At 50.1% G+C, this 16,287-nt stretch overlaps 1 protein-coding gene and 1 long non-coding RNA gene across 5 annotated transcripts in view; one reads left to right on the forward strand and one right to left on the reverse strand.

The window, feature by feature from the left end:
* Positions 1-674: 674 nt before the first annotated feature.
* Positions 675-7,350, reverse strand: LOC142418270 (uncharacterized). 2 transcript variants are annotated; one of them, XR_012778237.1, is made up of 3 exons: positions 6,457-7,188; positions 4,993-5,368; positions 675-693 (listed from the first exon to the last, which is right to left on the reverse strand). It is a non-coding gene; the product is annotated as an uncharacterized LOC142418270 (long non-coding RNA). The 2 variants fall into 2 exon arrangements; XR_012778236.1 differs by lacking the exon at positions 675-693 and having other exon boundaries at positions 3,207-5,368; positions 6,457-7,350.
* The window catches only part of COL27A1 (collagen type XXVII alpha 1 chain), a 165,348-nt gene continuing 152,990 nt past the window's right edge, over positions 3,930-16,287 (forward strand). For 2 of the 3 annotated variants that reach the window (XM_075519862.1, XM_075519863.1), the window contains exons 1-3: positions 3,934-4,385; positions 5,592-5,887; positions 15,193-15,263. In XM_075519862.1, the coding sequence (XP_075375977.1) occupies positions 5,832-5,887; positions 15,193-15,263 (127 nt within the window). In that variant the 5' untranslated portion in view covers positions 3,934-4,385; positions 5,592-5,831. Of the gene's footprint in view, positions 4,386-5,591; positions 5,888-15,192; positions 15,264-16,287 lie in introns of all 3 variants that reach the window. The other variant, XR_012778234.1, reaches the window with a different exon arrangement.

Here is a 16,287-nt window from a genome sequence, read left to right on the forward strand (position 1 = left end):
GTGATACGGTGTAGCTGGAAAGCCCAGAAAGATCACTCCTTGCCAGACGTGGCATCCCCACAGCACTGGTCAAGAGACAAAAGCCTTTAGTGTTCCCGAAAAGAATTTAAAACATTTTACATCAAACAGCTGCAGAAGTTCAAACATGTCACCGCTAGCCTGTGGCACAGGATGGGACGGGGTTTGTCAGAAAGGCTGCGGAGTGGGGGAAAATGGCACTGGGCAGTAACTTGGTTACATACATGATTTTTGAGCTTTCTGTACATCTCCTCCTGTATAATTAATACTCTCCATAGCACGCTGGGAACAAGAAACATAACCCACAGCAGCTTTTGCATCACAAAATAGCTGTCAAACAGCAGTCCCTAACATCAGAAGTGCTGCACGTTCTGCTCCTCAGCTGAAACCTCCTATTCTTGCGGTGATGGCTGAAGCCAGAAAGAGAAAACAACCAGGAGCATCAGCGAACTTGGACCCCAGCCAGGCCAGCTTCTGCCTTCATGGAGATCTTGACTCTGCCATGGGTGGAGAGACTTCTCAGCAGCCAAATGAAGTTCACCAGCAGGTTTCTGCTCATGACCAGGTCCCTACAGGGTAGGGAAGACTTTAGTCCAGGGCTTGAACTAATGCCAGTCATTCAAATAGAGCTCTTGAGTGTGAGAAGTGCTGGTACGGTCATGTTAAATACAGGATCTGAACAGAAAAGTTGTGTAGGGATTAGGAAATCGCAGCAAAGTGTGGAGCACGTAAGGGCAGAGGGGCTGGGCTGCCCTCAACGGGGGCAAGAAGGGACAGAAATGGTTTCAGTGCCGCCGCGACAGCTAGGGATCAGCACCAGAGCCCCTGCCTACAGCTCTCCGGGGCTTCTTGTCACCGAGGCTGCTGACATTTGCAGCGTAGGTGCTAGGTCAGCCCTCAACGAGACATCCCCAGGAGCTGGAGGCTGGCATGGCCAGTCCCTCCTATGCCACTACCTGAACTGTGCATGTGCCGAGATGAATCCTGTTTCTGTGGATGGTTAATCTTCTCTTCCTTCCTCCTGGGTTTACAGGTGTGGATCCAGCCCTCCCCAGCGGCCCTGCTCCATGTGATATGTGTTCCTGGGCCATACCGCGTGGCCGCATAGCTGTGTCCTCCCATGACCGCAGTGACCGTCACCCCTTTGTGGCAGTGGCACGTCCCACAGGGTGGGTTCCCTTGTCCCTGTGGCTCCAGCAACTCTTAGCCAGGTACCAAGTTTAGAAACTCCCGATCCGGGCTGGGTGCTGGTCCTCAGCCCGGAGGGGAGTGAAAGGCTCTTTATCCCATCTCTCCTTCACGTTTGTTTGATCCCTCCCACAAGTTTTTCTGGTGCCTTGGGTTTCACGCTGCCTGTGCCTTCTGCCTGGTCATGCCACGGTTTTAAACCTGAATAGGTTATTTATCTAAATATATCAAAATATATCCCTGTAATTCCTTGTCAGTTCTGGGGGCAGTGAGCAATTCAGGATACTTTTCTGACTTGTGCAAAGGTGACAATGGTTGAACTGTAATGCAGTGTTGTCCTTCAGGCCAAGCCGAACTGGGAGGGCAAGCCCGGGTTAGCGTCTGGGATTCCTCTGGTCCTTGAAGCCGGGCAGTGTGAGTCATGTAGCACAGCTGTAACGTGTGCTCGCCATGGCTCCTAGATGCCTTCACGCTTGCTTTTCCAAGAGGAGCAAAGGTACAAAATTATATTAATAAGAGCCTTGATGCTTAACCAAGCTACGGATCCTGAGGAGAGGCGGGTACTAATTCTTCTGGAAACTGGCTAAATACGGATGAATATTTTAAATGCTGTATTTATTCAGGCAGTAATGACATGCTGCTTTTTTGGAAAGGTGCATTTTGTCAAAAGCAAGTGTTCTGTTCCCCGTTCCCGATGATGTGTGGTGGCATTTCCTCCTCCCCTGTACTTTTGTTATTTTGGCTAATTAAACTAGAACAGTCAATTCCAATTCCTTTTTTTTTTTTTCCTTTTTTTTTCATTTCAGTGCTGTGCTGATTTACTTCAGTTTATTTAGTGTTTTAAAATGGCTTCTATTTAAATTTGGAAGGGAAGAAAAATAAATCTGCTAAATATATTTCTATTCACATCGTATGTTGTGGCTTTTCTCTTTTTGAAGAATGAGGTCTAATTTTTGAACCTGAATTCACTCGGCACTAGTCTTGGCTTCAGCAACGTTGGGTTTCCTTTTGTTTTAAACTAATTCCCTTTTTCCTACTGCTGAGCTACATTTACGTCTCCATGCTAGCAAAGCTTTTATGCATGTGTTTGGTTTGAAAATGTTCATCTGAGCAAGGTTAGGTATGGGCAGAATATTTGAGGATGGGGATCTAAGTGTGTTTGATGGGGGTCCTTGGAGCAGTGCTGTGGACCTGAAGCATCGCCAGTCCTTACCAGCTACCATACGCGTCCTATTTGCATACGTCTTTGCAAAAAGCTGCAGCACGTCTTTTTGCTTTCTTCTCTGTCCCTTGTTCTGGGAAGCCAGGGCCTTGCTCTTTTCTGGGGTTTCGTGGGGTTTCTGGAGGGGAAAGAAGGTTACTAAATACTTGCTGCTTTTGGAAGAGAGAAAAAGTAGAAAAGAGCGGGAGGATACAAGGTGTATTCAACAGCGCAGGAATTTTCACACACTTCTTTGCAAAGTATTTTTTTTTTAAATAGATTAAAGCTTTATCTTAAAAACACTTAGGCTTGGCTAGAATGTTTCTCAGTGAGGAATGTGTGACTGAGAAACATGGAAAAAACAGCTGGGGGAAAAAAAATAGCTAAGAAAAATAGAGATTTTATGTGATTTCTGACAAGCTATGCGACTGGCTTTTGTCCCTAAAGTCCCAATCCTCAAAGCTGGTCTGGATGGGTTGTCCGAGCTCCTGGGCCTTCAGAGGGTTTTGGGGCAGGTTTGCCTGTGAGTATGAGCTCCTTACAAGTATCTGGATGTGTAACTTAGCTGCACCCTTCTGAAAAGGTTTTGTTGAGGACAGTGGACTGTGAGGCTGTTAGTTATCTACCCCAGTCATAACACTGCTCGTTTCTACCTTTTTGTTATCATTACTGAAAGCTTCATCTGTTATAGCAAGCAAGGAAGCAAAATGCAGATGCTTCAGAGCAAAGGTATGAATAAAATCTTATGCTTATAGAAATCGGGAGATGCAAAACCACAGTCCCAGCAAGCAACCACAACTAAGTCAAATATGTGTATTAAAGAAGAGAAGTCCTCAGCATGCATGGTAACAGAAGACATCATGTATACGGGAGATCTGATTTATGGTAGAAACCTTAATTTTTGGCCGCATTCTGAGGTCAGTTTTTTGAGTAAAACCTGCATTGCTGAGTCAGGCCAGTGGGTCCTTGAATTTTCTGCTCTGAGCGTAACATCATTCCCCTCCAGCTTCAAGCTCAGGTACCTGGTGGGTCGACGTTGATCCTGTTTGTGGCCGTATTGGTTTCGTGGGGAGTGTCTCAGTTTAGTGCCCATATCCATTTTTGAGGCGCTTTAGTTCTGCCTGGTTCTTCCCCCTGCCTCGGGGGATGAAGCAAGACCCTGGGGTGGCTCAGCTTTGGTGCCCAGACCCGTGCTGGATGCTCAGCACCTCTCAGGACCTGTCCTTTGCCCTGTAGACCTTGCAGCCCAAGGAGCCCTGCAGCCTGCCCTCCACCCTGAGCAGCAGTGACCATGTAGCTCTTCACCCGCAGCCCTCTCCCTCTCCCTCCTCCGGCTTCACCCCTGCTCCATCCCTTGCTGGTGGGGTGCCCGGGGTGCCCCCCTGCCCCCCCAGGCCTGCAGAGCAGCGCAGAACCTGCCCCTCGGAGGCTGGATCTCTGCTCATTAGCTGGTGTTTGCTGAAACCGGATACCTGGGGCACCCCAGCCAGCGAGCGGAGTCCCCTGGCTGCAGCTATTTAAAAGGACAAGGGCAGCCTTATAATTTCCACCTCTTTCACATCCATGTCCCTCCCAGCGCCCGGTCCCAAGCTCTCTTCTCTCCTGGATCCCTGCAGCATCCATGACCCACGAGTGGAGCGACGGCCCGAGGGAGAGCTGCCCGCGCCAGTCCTGGGGAAGGATTATCTGTTGAACTTGGGGGAACCTCAGGCTTGCCAGAAAGCCTTGGCTCGCTCGGGGCCCGTGAGCCTGGCAGGCGCTCGCTGGCTGCCAGCGCAGGAGATACCTTGAGACTGAAGGGGAAGGAGGGAGGAAGGAGCTTGGGGTTGTTTGGTGGGGTTTTTTTGCTCCTTTTGCTTTTTTTTTATTATTATTATTATTTTATAAGAAGTAGAAACTGCCGTAAGCTGCTGGGACAAATGAATGCCAATGAACTGGCTGTGAGGAAACGGTGCACAGCCTCTTGCCTCGCAGCAAAGTAAGTGCCCAAGGCTGACGCTGTGCAAGGGGGAAGGGAGCAGGGCCGAGGGGGCACCCAGGGGCGCAGGGAGGAGGCGGGAGGGCTCGGTGTGGTGGGCTGCCCTCATCTGCCCGAGGGAATCCCATAGAGCTGAGGGGTTTGCCGTGTCCTGGTGTGGACAAGAGGGACCTGCCGGTCACCCTGGGGTGTGCGCAGCGGCTGGGTCCCAGCTCGGTGGGACTTTGCAAGACCTGGAAGAGGAGGGGGCACAGGGGCGCGGGTTTTACCCGCTCTGGCCAACGCGAAAGTCCCCTCTCCTGGCAGAGCTGGCTAGGTGGACTTGGGATCTGATTTACTCTGATGGACTGTGCATAAGAAAACTCATTCCCGTCTCCCTGCCCTCCGGGCTGCAGCTTCCATTCCATCACTTGGTGCTGGCAGGAGAGGGGGGGTCTGGAGATGCCCCGCACCCAGTCCCCTGTGCCCCCTCCCCGTGGAAGCGGGGCAGGGCGAGGAGGGGAGCAGGGGCAGGGGGGCCTTTTCTCCTGCGGGCCTGAGCCCCCTCCACAGGCTCCCAACTGCCTCGGCTGAGCACTGAGCCCAAGGGAAAAGCCGTGTCAGGTACCTTACAACGCGGGTCCTTTGCCAGCCCGTGGCGAGGTGGGTGGAAGCCAGGCTGGGCAGGGGGCTCACGGCCCCGGCAGGTGAGCGCGGCGGAGCAGCGGCCTCCCCCAGCGCTGGGGCCTGTGCGTTTCCTCCGTGGAGCCTGGAAGGGGTCTTTGATTGCTTCTCGGCAGCTCTTCTGGCCAAAAGAGTTTCTTTTTTTTATTATTTATTTACTTTGTATTATTGTTTGCAAGTGCTTCGGAATTACAGAGGAGGGCAGCAGAGAGAGGCAGCAGGGACATCCTTAAATAATTTTCATTTCTCAAAATCTGCCTTTTCGTCTTCTCTCTAAGTCCAGAGGAGAGATCCTTGGGGGGGTGGGAGGCACATCTGCACTGCAAATAAAAATAATAATTACAACCACCAACCAACCAACCAAAAAAAAAGTAACAGCTAAGAACAAACACTTTCAATCAAGGACTTTGGAAATCAGAGATCACAGAAATTGTACTATTAATAAGGAGGGGAAAAAAAAGAAAGAGAGGCAAGAAATCCAGCGACCATGGGCCAGCCTGGCTTCCTAGCGTGTACTTTCTGTTCTCTCTCCTTTTTCCCAAGGTAATTGCAGTCTGCCGAGAGGGAGTTAAATGGGATTAAAAGATCTGTGTAAGCAAAAGGACCCAGAAGAGGAGGAAGGAGTGAGCCGTCCGGGCCAGGGGGTGTCTTTGACACAGCTGAGCCCCTTAGAGAGGCAGAAAGCTGAGCTCCTGGGAAGGATGTACCCACAAACCGGCCTGTCCCCCTTTTTCTGATGGATTGCCGCAAAAATTGCCCGAAAGAGACAATGCACTAAACGTGATGGAGCCGGAATCAGAGCCGGTCTCCAGACTCAGAGCTACAGCAGCAGGCAGGGGGTGAGTACAAAGTCCGACTTCTCCCGGCGCTGGGGAAGGGCATCCCGGGCGGGGATGGGGGAGCCCGGGGAGCCGGGGGAGCCCGGGAGGGCTGCGGGAGGGGAGAGCCGGCCCGAGAGGGGAGCTCCGCTCCCGGGTGGCTGGGGATGGGGTGGGGGAAGACATTCCTTCTGCCAGGGGATGATGTGAAAACTCCTGGGCTGGAGAGGAGAATGGGCTGGGAGAAGGGAGGCCACGCCGGAGCAGGAGGCTGGGAACGGGGCTGGGGTGTGCGGCAAGGGGGTGAGAGCGGGGGGCTCGGGGCCGGGAAGGGCAGGAGCAGCCCCCCCCTATTCCCACGCACGCGGGGAAAGGAGCTCCCAGCCCGGGAACCGGTGCGGGGGGTGGGCGCCGGCGTTGCACCCACGCGAGATGCAGGGACGGGCAATTCCGCCTCCCCGCTCCCCGTGGCTCACCTACAGCCTTCCCGGGCTCGGGCTCGGGCGGGGGGCAGGCTCCCGGCCCCTGCTGGGAGCGGGGGGAATGCTGCTCCCTCGGCCGGTCCCGCGGGGACGTGGGGGCACGAGTACCTGCAGATCGCCGCCGCAGTCCTCCGGCAAGTGGGAGAGCCACGGGGAGGGCTGAGGCACGGCCGGAGCGGCAGGCGGGTGCGTGGTGGCATGTTCTTCGTGCGTTGGGCACACACACGCCAGCACAAATACTTCTTTCGGTCTCTATATGTCTATATAAGAAAGGAGAGCACACGCCCTGCCCGTCTGCTTTCTCACCCGGCTGGGGCCAGCTTCTACGATTTTCATTGTTAAATTTGTCGTCGTTGTTATTATTTTCCCGGGGACTAGCAAAGGGTTAATCCCTCTGGTTGCGTTGTCGGATGTAATGATGATTTACCGACACTCCCTTGGAAAGACTGGGATTCTTCTGCCTGGCAGTTTGAAAAAGTTGTGGACAGGATCCCTCTGCTTCAGCCAGGCTCGGCTGGGCTGGGCGATGGGGTGAAAGGGTGGAAACGGGGCTAGGGGATTTGGGGCACCCCCCCTTCGCCCCGAGGGTCACCCCGCTGCTGGCGGCTGCCCCAGTAGCGCAGCACTGGAGTCTGGAGGTGGATGAATGTGCAGTTTCCTTTGTAGGCTCAGACACGCTCTCCCGCCTGCATGCGTCTGTGCGTAAAGTTATGTGGAGAGATCAGAACCGCTCCCAAGGGCTGCAACCAGCTCTCCTTGAGAAGTTTTGTGTGTGTTTATATACTCACAAGGACTGAATTTTAGTGCTTTAGGGTTTTGGGGGGGGGGGGGGTTTTGCCCAGATGTGGCTGTGGCATGTCTGGAGATGCTGGTAACTGCAGCGTCTCCCAGTTGCATCTTTTTAATGTTGGGCATGGTCTGGAGTGAAATGCCTGCTTGGGACCCTGCAAGGGTGGCTGTCTGTCAAAAATGGAGAAGTTCAAAGGGGAACAGACAGATAAAGATCCCTTTGAAAGACCGAGAGCAGCGCCGCGTCACAGCGAGGGGAAGGGCCCCGATGCTGGGGAGATAGTTGGCATGAAGCACGGTTATTTCACAGAGCACCAATTTCTGAGCAGGATGGAGAAGTTGACCACAGTCGTGCTGCAGATGAGGACAGGGAGATCCTGCTCGAGTCCCAGGGCAAGTCAAACCCTGCTGAGGCCAGGGTTAGGAAACGGGGACCCAGGAGAAGGCAGCGTGGCTGCCTGCTTGCCGGAGGTCTATGTTCTTGCATCTCAGTGTCCCAGGCTAGCACTGTGCATGGCTGCCTGGGGTCTGAGTGTTGCAGTGCCATGGGAAATCTGCGCTTTGGTCTTTTCTGGTGACTCTGAATATGTGTGCCTTTTGTTCCCAGGATCTTCTCTGGGTTAAATACCTCGTCGGCATGCTGCTGATCCGTTCCCTCCTCAGCAGAGGTCGCTTGCTACCCTTCGCATTATCTCTCGATGGGCTTTTTAAAGGTGCTGGGTTTTGATTTGCTTGGCAGAGTTGAGTGCTGTGCGTCCTACCATTCCCACAGCTGGATGTTCCTGTTGAGGCTATTAGTCTTGGAGAGGGTCCTCTGAGCACAGAGCTGGCTTGTGCCTGGACTCGCCAGGCCACCCTTGTGCTACCAAGCCTTCCTCTGGGTGGGTGAGGGTGGTGCTGCCTGAAGGCAGCTTGTAATGGGAACCTTCTGATGCGTTCCCACGTGGCACGGGGTTCCCGCTTGTCCCAGCACTCCTGCAGCATCCTCCAGAGCGGGGCTGGTGGCTGGGGACCTGCCAGAAGTGTAGGAGACCCATGGATGGAAGTGGGAGGGCTGGTTCACCAGGGAAGGAGAAGTTGCGGAGTGTGTTGAAGCCTTGTCCTGGCTCGAGCAGCCAAAGCTTGTAAACCCAGAAGAACACAATGTTTGACAGACTCTGCAAGCTTAAAATGCCCCTCTCGATCACTTCTGTTGATGCATTTTTAGTGAGCGCAGACTCACTAAACCACAGAAGAAGGTTTTGCATTCAGCTATGCATTGAACACGTCCAGACCATAGCGCTTGTGCTGTTCAGCTGTGGTTGTGCCACCTTGGCCCCTTCCAGCCCCTGTGCTGCGTGCTGGCCATGGAGGAGGCTTGCCTGATGCTCCTGGAGGCCTCCGATGGGTGCCTGCTTGTTGTCACAGCCCTGGGTTGTGGGCGTAATGCTGCTCTGGGGCCTGCCTGGCCCATGTGCTGGATGAGAAAGCTGCACACACAGTGGTACAGCACCCACCTGGCACCACCAACGTGGGTCAGCTCCTAGGAAGGCCTGGAAGGGCTGGAGGAAGGCACGGCTCCTATTTTAAGAGGAAAAGACCATTGCATGCAAGCTGGGCAGGTGATCTGGGGACAAATTATGGCACTGCTGGGCAAATTCAGCAATGAAGGCAGGCAAATGATGTGTGTGTGCTGGGTGTCTTGGAGTAGAAAGGAGACAATTACACAGCCTCCTGGAGCTGTGTCCCGGGCGGGAAGGGCAGTGCCACAGCCAGGGCTACAAGCTGAAGTGCAGTGTCCAGGTCCCCCCTCTCCTGCTGCCTTGATGCACCACTCTGAGCAGGTCCTTTTAATAAAGCTCCAGCTTCATCCCCTTTGTGCAATGGGTTGAGAGGATAAAATCTGCCCTGCTTGAAAACAGTGTTTATGGAGGTTACGTTATTGACCGAGGGTTGCCCAGGTCTTGTGGTGCGGGGGTTGTAGGAAATCTCTGACCAGAGACAGACACAGAGCATGTGGGGTTTTTCCCCCCCTATCTCTTTCTTTACCAATTTGTTGGGGCATAAGTAGAAATGATGGACACTTAGTGAAGTGCAAATGGAAACAATGGGGAATTCTATACGGCTCTGCCAAACCCCATTCACAAAATGAAGGAATGCGAAGGCGTTTGTTGGAAGGACAAAAAAGGAGTTAGATGACAGATCATGCTTAGCACTTCTGTTTGTCGAGGGCTCCAGTTACTAACTGAGAACACAAAGGCAAGGGCCAGTAGTGAGTGTTGTCGCTTCACACAGCAGCAAAGTCAATAACCCAGGCAGACAGGGATGGTGAGCAAAGAGAAGACCAAGTAACGGGTTGTCAGGAAAGATCCCCCATTGTAGAAAGTTGATGGGAGGTATCTGGGAGGGTGTTTGAGTCATCACAGCCTCGTCAGTCAGTCTTGCATCTAGCGGGTGAGGAAGCAGGTTGCCACCAGCAGGAGCTCAGAGGAGCTGGTTAGCTCTGGGCCAGCTTTGTGCAGTGAATACACAAGCTCTAGTTCCCAGTTAGGAGGACAAGGATCAGTGGTTTGAAACCCATCAGCCCTCCGTCTTCAGATATCAGCATAAACCTTGAAAGAACAAGGTGCAAGGTGTCTGCAGGAGGGAGGACTGGCCACAACGATGCTTCATCTCCACATTCCATGTACTGCAGATCCGCATTTCCCTCACGGAGAAAACCTAAGAGGAGTTGTAGGTGCTGGGGGAGCAAATACCAGGCCTTTATGCATCCAGACCCTCCTTGTGCCTGGCGGATATGCAGGCTTTTAGGAGAGCAAAGCTTCTTTGCAGCGCTTGAGACCTACTGCTGTACCATTGCCAGGAGCTGAGGTCCCTCCCCTTTGTCAATGGGATTCCTCCCTTTCATCAGCCCCTGGTGGGACGCTCTTATGCTACCAGGGGCCTCCTTTGAAGGAAGTAGCAGCTTTTTCTGGGCCACAGTTGCCAAAACCCGGTGATAAACCTCTACAGGCGCAGCACTAAGTGCATTTTCATCCTGAATTAAGATTACATTTGGCAGAAATGGTGCCAGAATTCTCTGGGAATTTCTGGGTTTGCGCTCACGTTCCAAACTCTGGGGCAGGGTGGAGCAACTGAGACATTCCTGTTCAGGATCACCCCAAGGATGGCTTGGAGTCTGGCCTAGAGAGTTTCCCATCCATTTGGGCTACTGGAGTTTCCAGTAATAATGGTGGGACAATCTTTGAAAGCCTTCACTTTGTCGTCTGCTCAGAGGTCTGTTCAAGCTCAGGCAGCCGCACTGACATCCCACTTCTTCATCCTTTCCCCTTATGGCTGCAAGTGCAATGAATTTTTCGTTGTCATCTGAAAATCTGTTTTGATAAATGTGTTCCCAGAAGCAGTGGGTTGGATTCTGGATGTTTTGTGTACTTGGATGATATTTTGGGAAGCTTTTTTGAACATTAAAATCTTAAAGAGGTACTGAATTTCATTCTTCCCCACTTAATATTGACAGTTTCTAGATCACTCTTAGATTTCTTTTTAAATGACCATGGAAGTGTGTGTATCTGGGCCACATCTGCTTGTCTGCTTTCTCCTTTTTCTTAAAAATCTAGATGCTGAATAGGGGTTAAAAATGAATACCATTTCAGTCATCTCAGAAACTCTCCCCTTAGCACGCTGAGTTTTGCAACAGTGCCTGCATATACCAGACAAAATCTTTGGCTGGAGGTGTAAATCGATAGCTGGTTTATACTGCAGAAAAGGTCCAGCAAAGGACTATGCAGGGTCGATACAGGGACAACTACATAATGATATGTTCCCATAGCTCTCTCCAGAAACTGAGGGTGAGAGGAGAAATACCATAGTTTCCAGAAGGCCCGGAAAGAGAGCAGAAATCTGCTGTGCAAAGGATGATACTAGTACAAAATAAGATTTCGACCCCAAAAAGCCGGGAGTGGAATCAATGCCATGGTGCAGTTTAAAGCCTCAGTATGTAGGTTGTGATTTTTGTTTCCTGTTGACTGTCAAAACTGCTTGGGAGTCTTATAAAATATCACCTCGGTCATGTGCAAAGGATCTTAAGCAATATAGACATTTTCTTCTTTTAAGAGACATTGTCTGATCTACAGCTAGAAATGTAGGTTTGCCTTTCTTGCAAAGCAATTTTCAGCATCCAGCTGGCTTTCTGGTCTTTTGGACAGAAAAAAATACACCTGAATTGGCGGGGGGGGGGGGGGGGGGGGATCATTTTTCCACCCTGAAATAATGTTTGCAATTTCAAAGACATTTCCTCACTCTAAATGAGGGAGAAAAAAAAATTAAATGCTGCTTTGGGCCCTTGTAACAGTTTCTGCAGCTTCAGCCCGTTATCTAAGTGAACAAGATGTCAAAACCATTTGGGCTTTTTTTTTTTTTTTTTTTTTTTAGGCAGGGGCAAAACTTTTAATGCAGAAATGCAGAAATTGTTCCAACCAATTCCAGAAATTGTAGAGTGAAGAATTAGCTGATCACAACTATTTTACAGATTGCTTCAGCTTTGTCAAACTTTTATTTTATCGAGAATTCCTGACCAAGCCTCCCCTAGAGGCTGTTGTCTCACTGTTGGCTTGAGTTCAGTGAAGTGCTTTATTCCTCTGATACAGAAGCCAGTGGGTGTCAGGTAGAACCCATATGTTCAACAGGATTTTTCCTTTACTTTTGCTCTCGAGGTTGCCACCCTGAACATGACTTTACTGGGGCTATCGCAGCAAGACACACTGTGCACAAGGCACCTGGAGAGGTGATAACTCGTCTTTAGTCCCCGAGCCACAACTTGCTGTTCTCAGGAGTCTGATTTCTTAATGCTCAGTAAAAAGATGGCAAGTGAGACTGGAAGCTGAAAACCACAGCTCTGCAATTGTATGCTAATTAGCAGCCGTGATTTCATCAGGTCTCTGGACTGGTGCATACCACCACATGCGGGGACCTCCTGCCTGTCCTGAAGCCCCAGCAGAAGTGGTGCCCTAGACCTTCTGGTTGCTTTTTGTAGGAACTCCTCAGGATGTTTATTCTTGGCTGCTACCTGCATGCACATGGTCCTCACTGAGAAGATACTACAATCACCACCAAGGCTGAGAAGTGTTATTGCTGGTCTCTGTACTTCTCTGTCCCTCTCTGTCTGTTGTTTCTTGCCTTGCACTTTTGACGTTGGTCGGTTCCCATGGACTGATCGCAGGAGCTCGCAAAAAGTAGCAAAGCAAAATTAAGCTGTAGTCAGTAGCTTCAGTTTGCTATAAAGGGAGTTTGTCTGCGCTGGAAAACTTTTAGGGTTCACGTGAGGCTTACGTCATAGGTATTTGGGGGCACTTCTTCACCTAGTGACTATAGCAGTGGGATCCTTAGTCTGCTATTGAAAGGCCCTCTGCAATAAAAGAAATAAATGCCTTTAGTGGGTGGCTCTTGATAGAGGCTCTGTGGAAATCACTGATTGTGGGAAGAAGCCGAGATAAAGGCAAGGTGGGTTTGATAGCTCTATATAAGGAGAAAAATCTTCCTTTACTATTGCTACTCAAGCTGCTTATGCAATCCTGTCACTGCAGAGTTGTAACGGAAAAAGAGCCTGCATTATAAAATCCTGCAATAATTAACAGCCCCATCGGTCACAGGTCTGCCATTTGGAAGCTACTTTTGCTTTTTCCATTAAGTTGGTAAATTTTGCCAAAGTGTTTTTCTTCAGTGTTTTGGCATTCAGCCCCACTCTCAACTCTTACGGTATTGGTTGTGCGAGGGGTCCAGGAGCAGGGCTGAGGCCAGCTGGATCCCACGCTGCACATTCGTCTCCTTTATAGCCCTGTCAGTGTCACTGGAATGAAATTACGTGCTGGATTTTCCCCTAAGGCTTGTTCCCCTCACTGTGTTGGTCAACGGGGATTTTGGAAGCAAATTTGGGTTGTGAAGGTATCCCTTGAAAAAAAGATCTGGACTTCAGTTAGGTGTGTTGTGTGTACCAGTGTTTGTACATAGCTGTACAAATCCGATCCTCACCAGAGAAAAGGTGTTCTTAACGCTTGGGACTCCTGCTGCCCTTGGCATTCACGTCATGTTGGTCACCTCCTTCCCCTCATCTTCCCGTGCTTTCATCGGGCAGTCAAGCCCAGCTGCTGATACCTGGAGAGGTCTTTGCTCCATGCACGTGTGGACTTGTGTCCACGTCTTAAAACTCCATTGTTGCTTTGGAGGTGAGCACAGAAACGCAGGTCTTTCCATGAAGTGAATTTTAGCCTTTTTTAAGTCATCAAAAGACTTCTGCTAGAGGTAGCCATGAAGAATCATCCTATTCTGCTTCCTTTCCTACCTCCCCTGAACGAACTGGGACAACAGCTCTCCTTGTACTCAGCCATGTCTTCAGCCCAAGAGCTGTGTCCCGTGGGATGAAGTGGGCAGAAAACAACCAAGCCTCCCCAGCTGGAGATCCCTTGAGCATAGTGAGGGTTTCCTGGTTAGCATATGGCTGGCTATAGGACATGGCGAAAGAATACCGTGACTTGGCTATTCCAAGCTGTTGTTCCTTCATGCATAAACTAAAGCAGCCCCAGAGCTCCTGACATGTGCAGCCCAGTGTCCAGGTAATGGAAACAGCGAAGAATGATGTGGTTCATCTCATTTGTTTCCCAGCCGATGCGGGGCCGCTCCAGCATTTTGTCCCTTCAAGCCTTAAAATATTAGTTAGTGGCTGGATTCCTGCATGGATTTTTACATTCAAGGCCAGGTTTCCCCACTGATGTGTAAATCACTGTGGCTTCATTTTAGCTGTGGGAAAGGGTCTCCTGCACTGGGTGAGGATCTGGCCCAGGGTCAGAGGGATCATTGCCTCAGAGGGTGCTTTCGTGTGCAAAAACTGAGACTTCATGGCAGGAGAAGAGCGGTCTCTAATCCCATTTGATAAAACTCTTCATCCTTGCCAGATCTGAAGAGAGGAGCAAGCTGCACTTTGGCATTGCTTTGCATATCCCAGTGTTCTCACTGGCTTGGCTGAAATGAAGAACAACCTGTGGATGTCCCACACTGCTTTCTTCTGGCTGAGGACTTTCTGTAGTTTACATTTTTGTCTCTGTTCCTCCAGCAGCCCTTGCTGATCAAGCTGTTAAATATCATCTCTAGAAGATGAGGGAATTCAATCTTCAAACTTTCCACTGCAGTTTTAAGTGAGCTTAACCGAGGAGTTTCCTATGTTCGTTATTTGGCTACAAATCAAGGAAGTTGGTGGGGGAAGGGAGGGCTTCAGCTACCTTTCTGGTAAAAGTTTTCCTCTCTGCTGGCACTTCAAGGCTCAGTTTAGCTAACTGAAAGGTTTGTCCAATTCCCCCTCAGGCGTGAAAGGGTCTGCGAGCACACTGCGCTTGGGAGTCTGCAGCTCTCACACTTTTTAAATTTCCTGCCATACCAAGCTAATGAGAAAGTCATTAGTGGCAACAGCATAGGGTGCTGAGTGCTTAGAAGCTGCCCCCCATCTTTGCCTCTGGGTGTAAAACGAGGAAGAGATCCATGTAGGATTTTGTACGTTTAGAATATTTTTAAGCATGTAGTAAAGCAAGAGGACTCAGAATTTGTTTGCGGAGACGCAGGTGACATGTCACTGCATGGCAGCCCATTTTCTACCCGTGTCCTCACAGACATGCACATGCACTCCTGGCATGTCTTTTGACCTTCCAAGTTTGAATTATTTCTCCATCCTCTTGCATTTCTGGTGTCCTAGACGGGATGAGTGCAAAGAGTAGCAGTAGCGAAGGGACTGCTGACCTGGCACCGATGACATTGCATCTCAAAACACTGGTCTGGTCCCCTCTAATACCAGTGGGAAAACTTTCCACTGAATTCAGTGGGCTTTAGATGATTATTAAGTAGTAAAATGAAATCTCAGTTGGAAGCAAGTGCTGTTCTGCTGAGCACCCAATCTCCATTTCCCAGAGACATGTGGACACTGCCACTGACTTCGCTAGACTTGTGATCAAGGAGAAAGCCCTTAACAGAGGGGCTAGTTTGTGTTACTAACGTTGTAGAAACTCATTATTTTTTCTTCTCTTCCAATTTTAGGGGATTCTGCTTTCTCTGGACTGTATTATGTTTTACCTGGTTCCTGGGATTCACACAGGGAAATTCTGAAGGTAAATCACACTTTTTTCTTTTTTTTCCTCTTCTCTTTCAACCAAAGTAAAGGCCAAGGGCTTTGGTATCAGTTTAATAATGTCTAGTGTACAGAATTAAATGCATTTATGGCTGATCATTGCAGTACTGATGGTATAGATGACGCAGTTAACAGCTGCCAAAAGAACCAGGGTTTTAGAGGTGATTACGTGCCCCACGGGATTTTCAGAAGTGCCTGTCTGTCTGGTGGGAATGAAGCACTTTGGTGTGTCTAAAATGTCACTGGCATCTACCTGCACTTGCTAGGACTTAATTGCTTTTTGAGAAAGTGCCCCTTGAGGCTGGGGCATTAAGGAATTAAGCATCTCTGGCAGCCGGGTTTTTCCTTGACTTGAATGCGACTCGATCGTGCCTGTGCAGGCACAGAGGATGTTGTGCCTACAGAAATGATGTGAGTTCTAAAAGTAAAAGCAAATTTAAGGAAGAAAAATCCCACAGGGGTGGCTGATAGTAGAATGACTATGTCTGGCTCAGGCCCTGTGCTGTAGGGGAAGTATTCTATAGGGGAGTGATCACACACCTTCACCCTATCTTTACACCCCTTCTCCAGGCATCCCCTCCCCAGTGCTGCTGGGGACAGGACAAAAGGTTGGGGTACAATATTCAATGACCCCGCAAGAGGAGATAGAAAGCTTCAGAGTCAACAAAAATAAAAATAAATTGTCTTTTACAGTTGATAGTGAGAGCTGAGCATCTCTGCAACATCTGTTTGTAAAGGAGCCATCTCCTCTTAAAATAGCAACACCTTTTCCACATGGATGCTTTACACGGGTATATGCTGGAACTGAACAGCTTCCCCCGCAATCAGTAGACAACAATAAGTGGACTAGCAGGCTCCAGGGCTCTCCTCTCAGTCTCCAAAACATGAAGGAAAAATAGAAAGTTGGTCAATGCTCAGCTGTAAACCAGCCCATGGAGCACTTTTTACAGAAGGGAAAAAAAAAAAATACATCCCTGCCATCAGCAATTTTGAAAAATGTAATA

This window comes from Mycteria americana, chromosome 17, assembly GCF_035582795.1.
Source record: "Mycteria americana isolate JAX WOST 10 ecotype Jacksonville Zoo and Gardens chromosome 17, USCA_MyAme_1.0, whole genome shotgun sequence".
NCBI lineage: Eukaryota > Metazoa > Chordata > Aves > Ciconiiformes > Ciconiidae > Mycteria > Mycteria americana.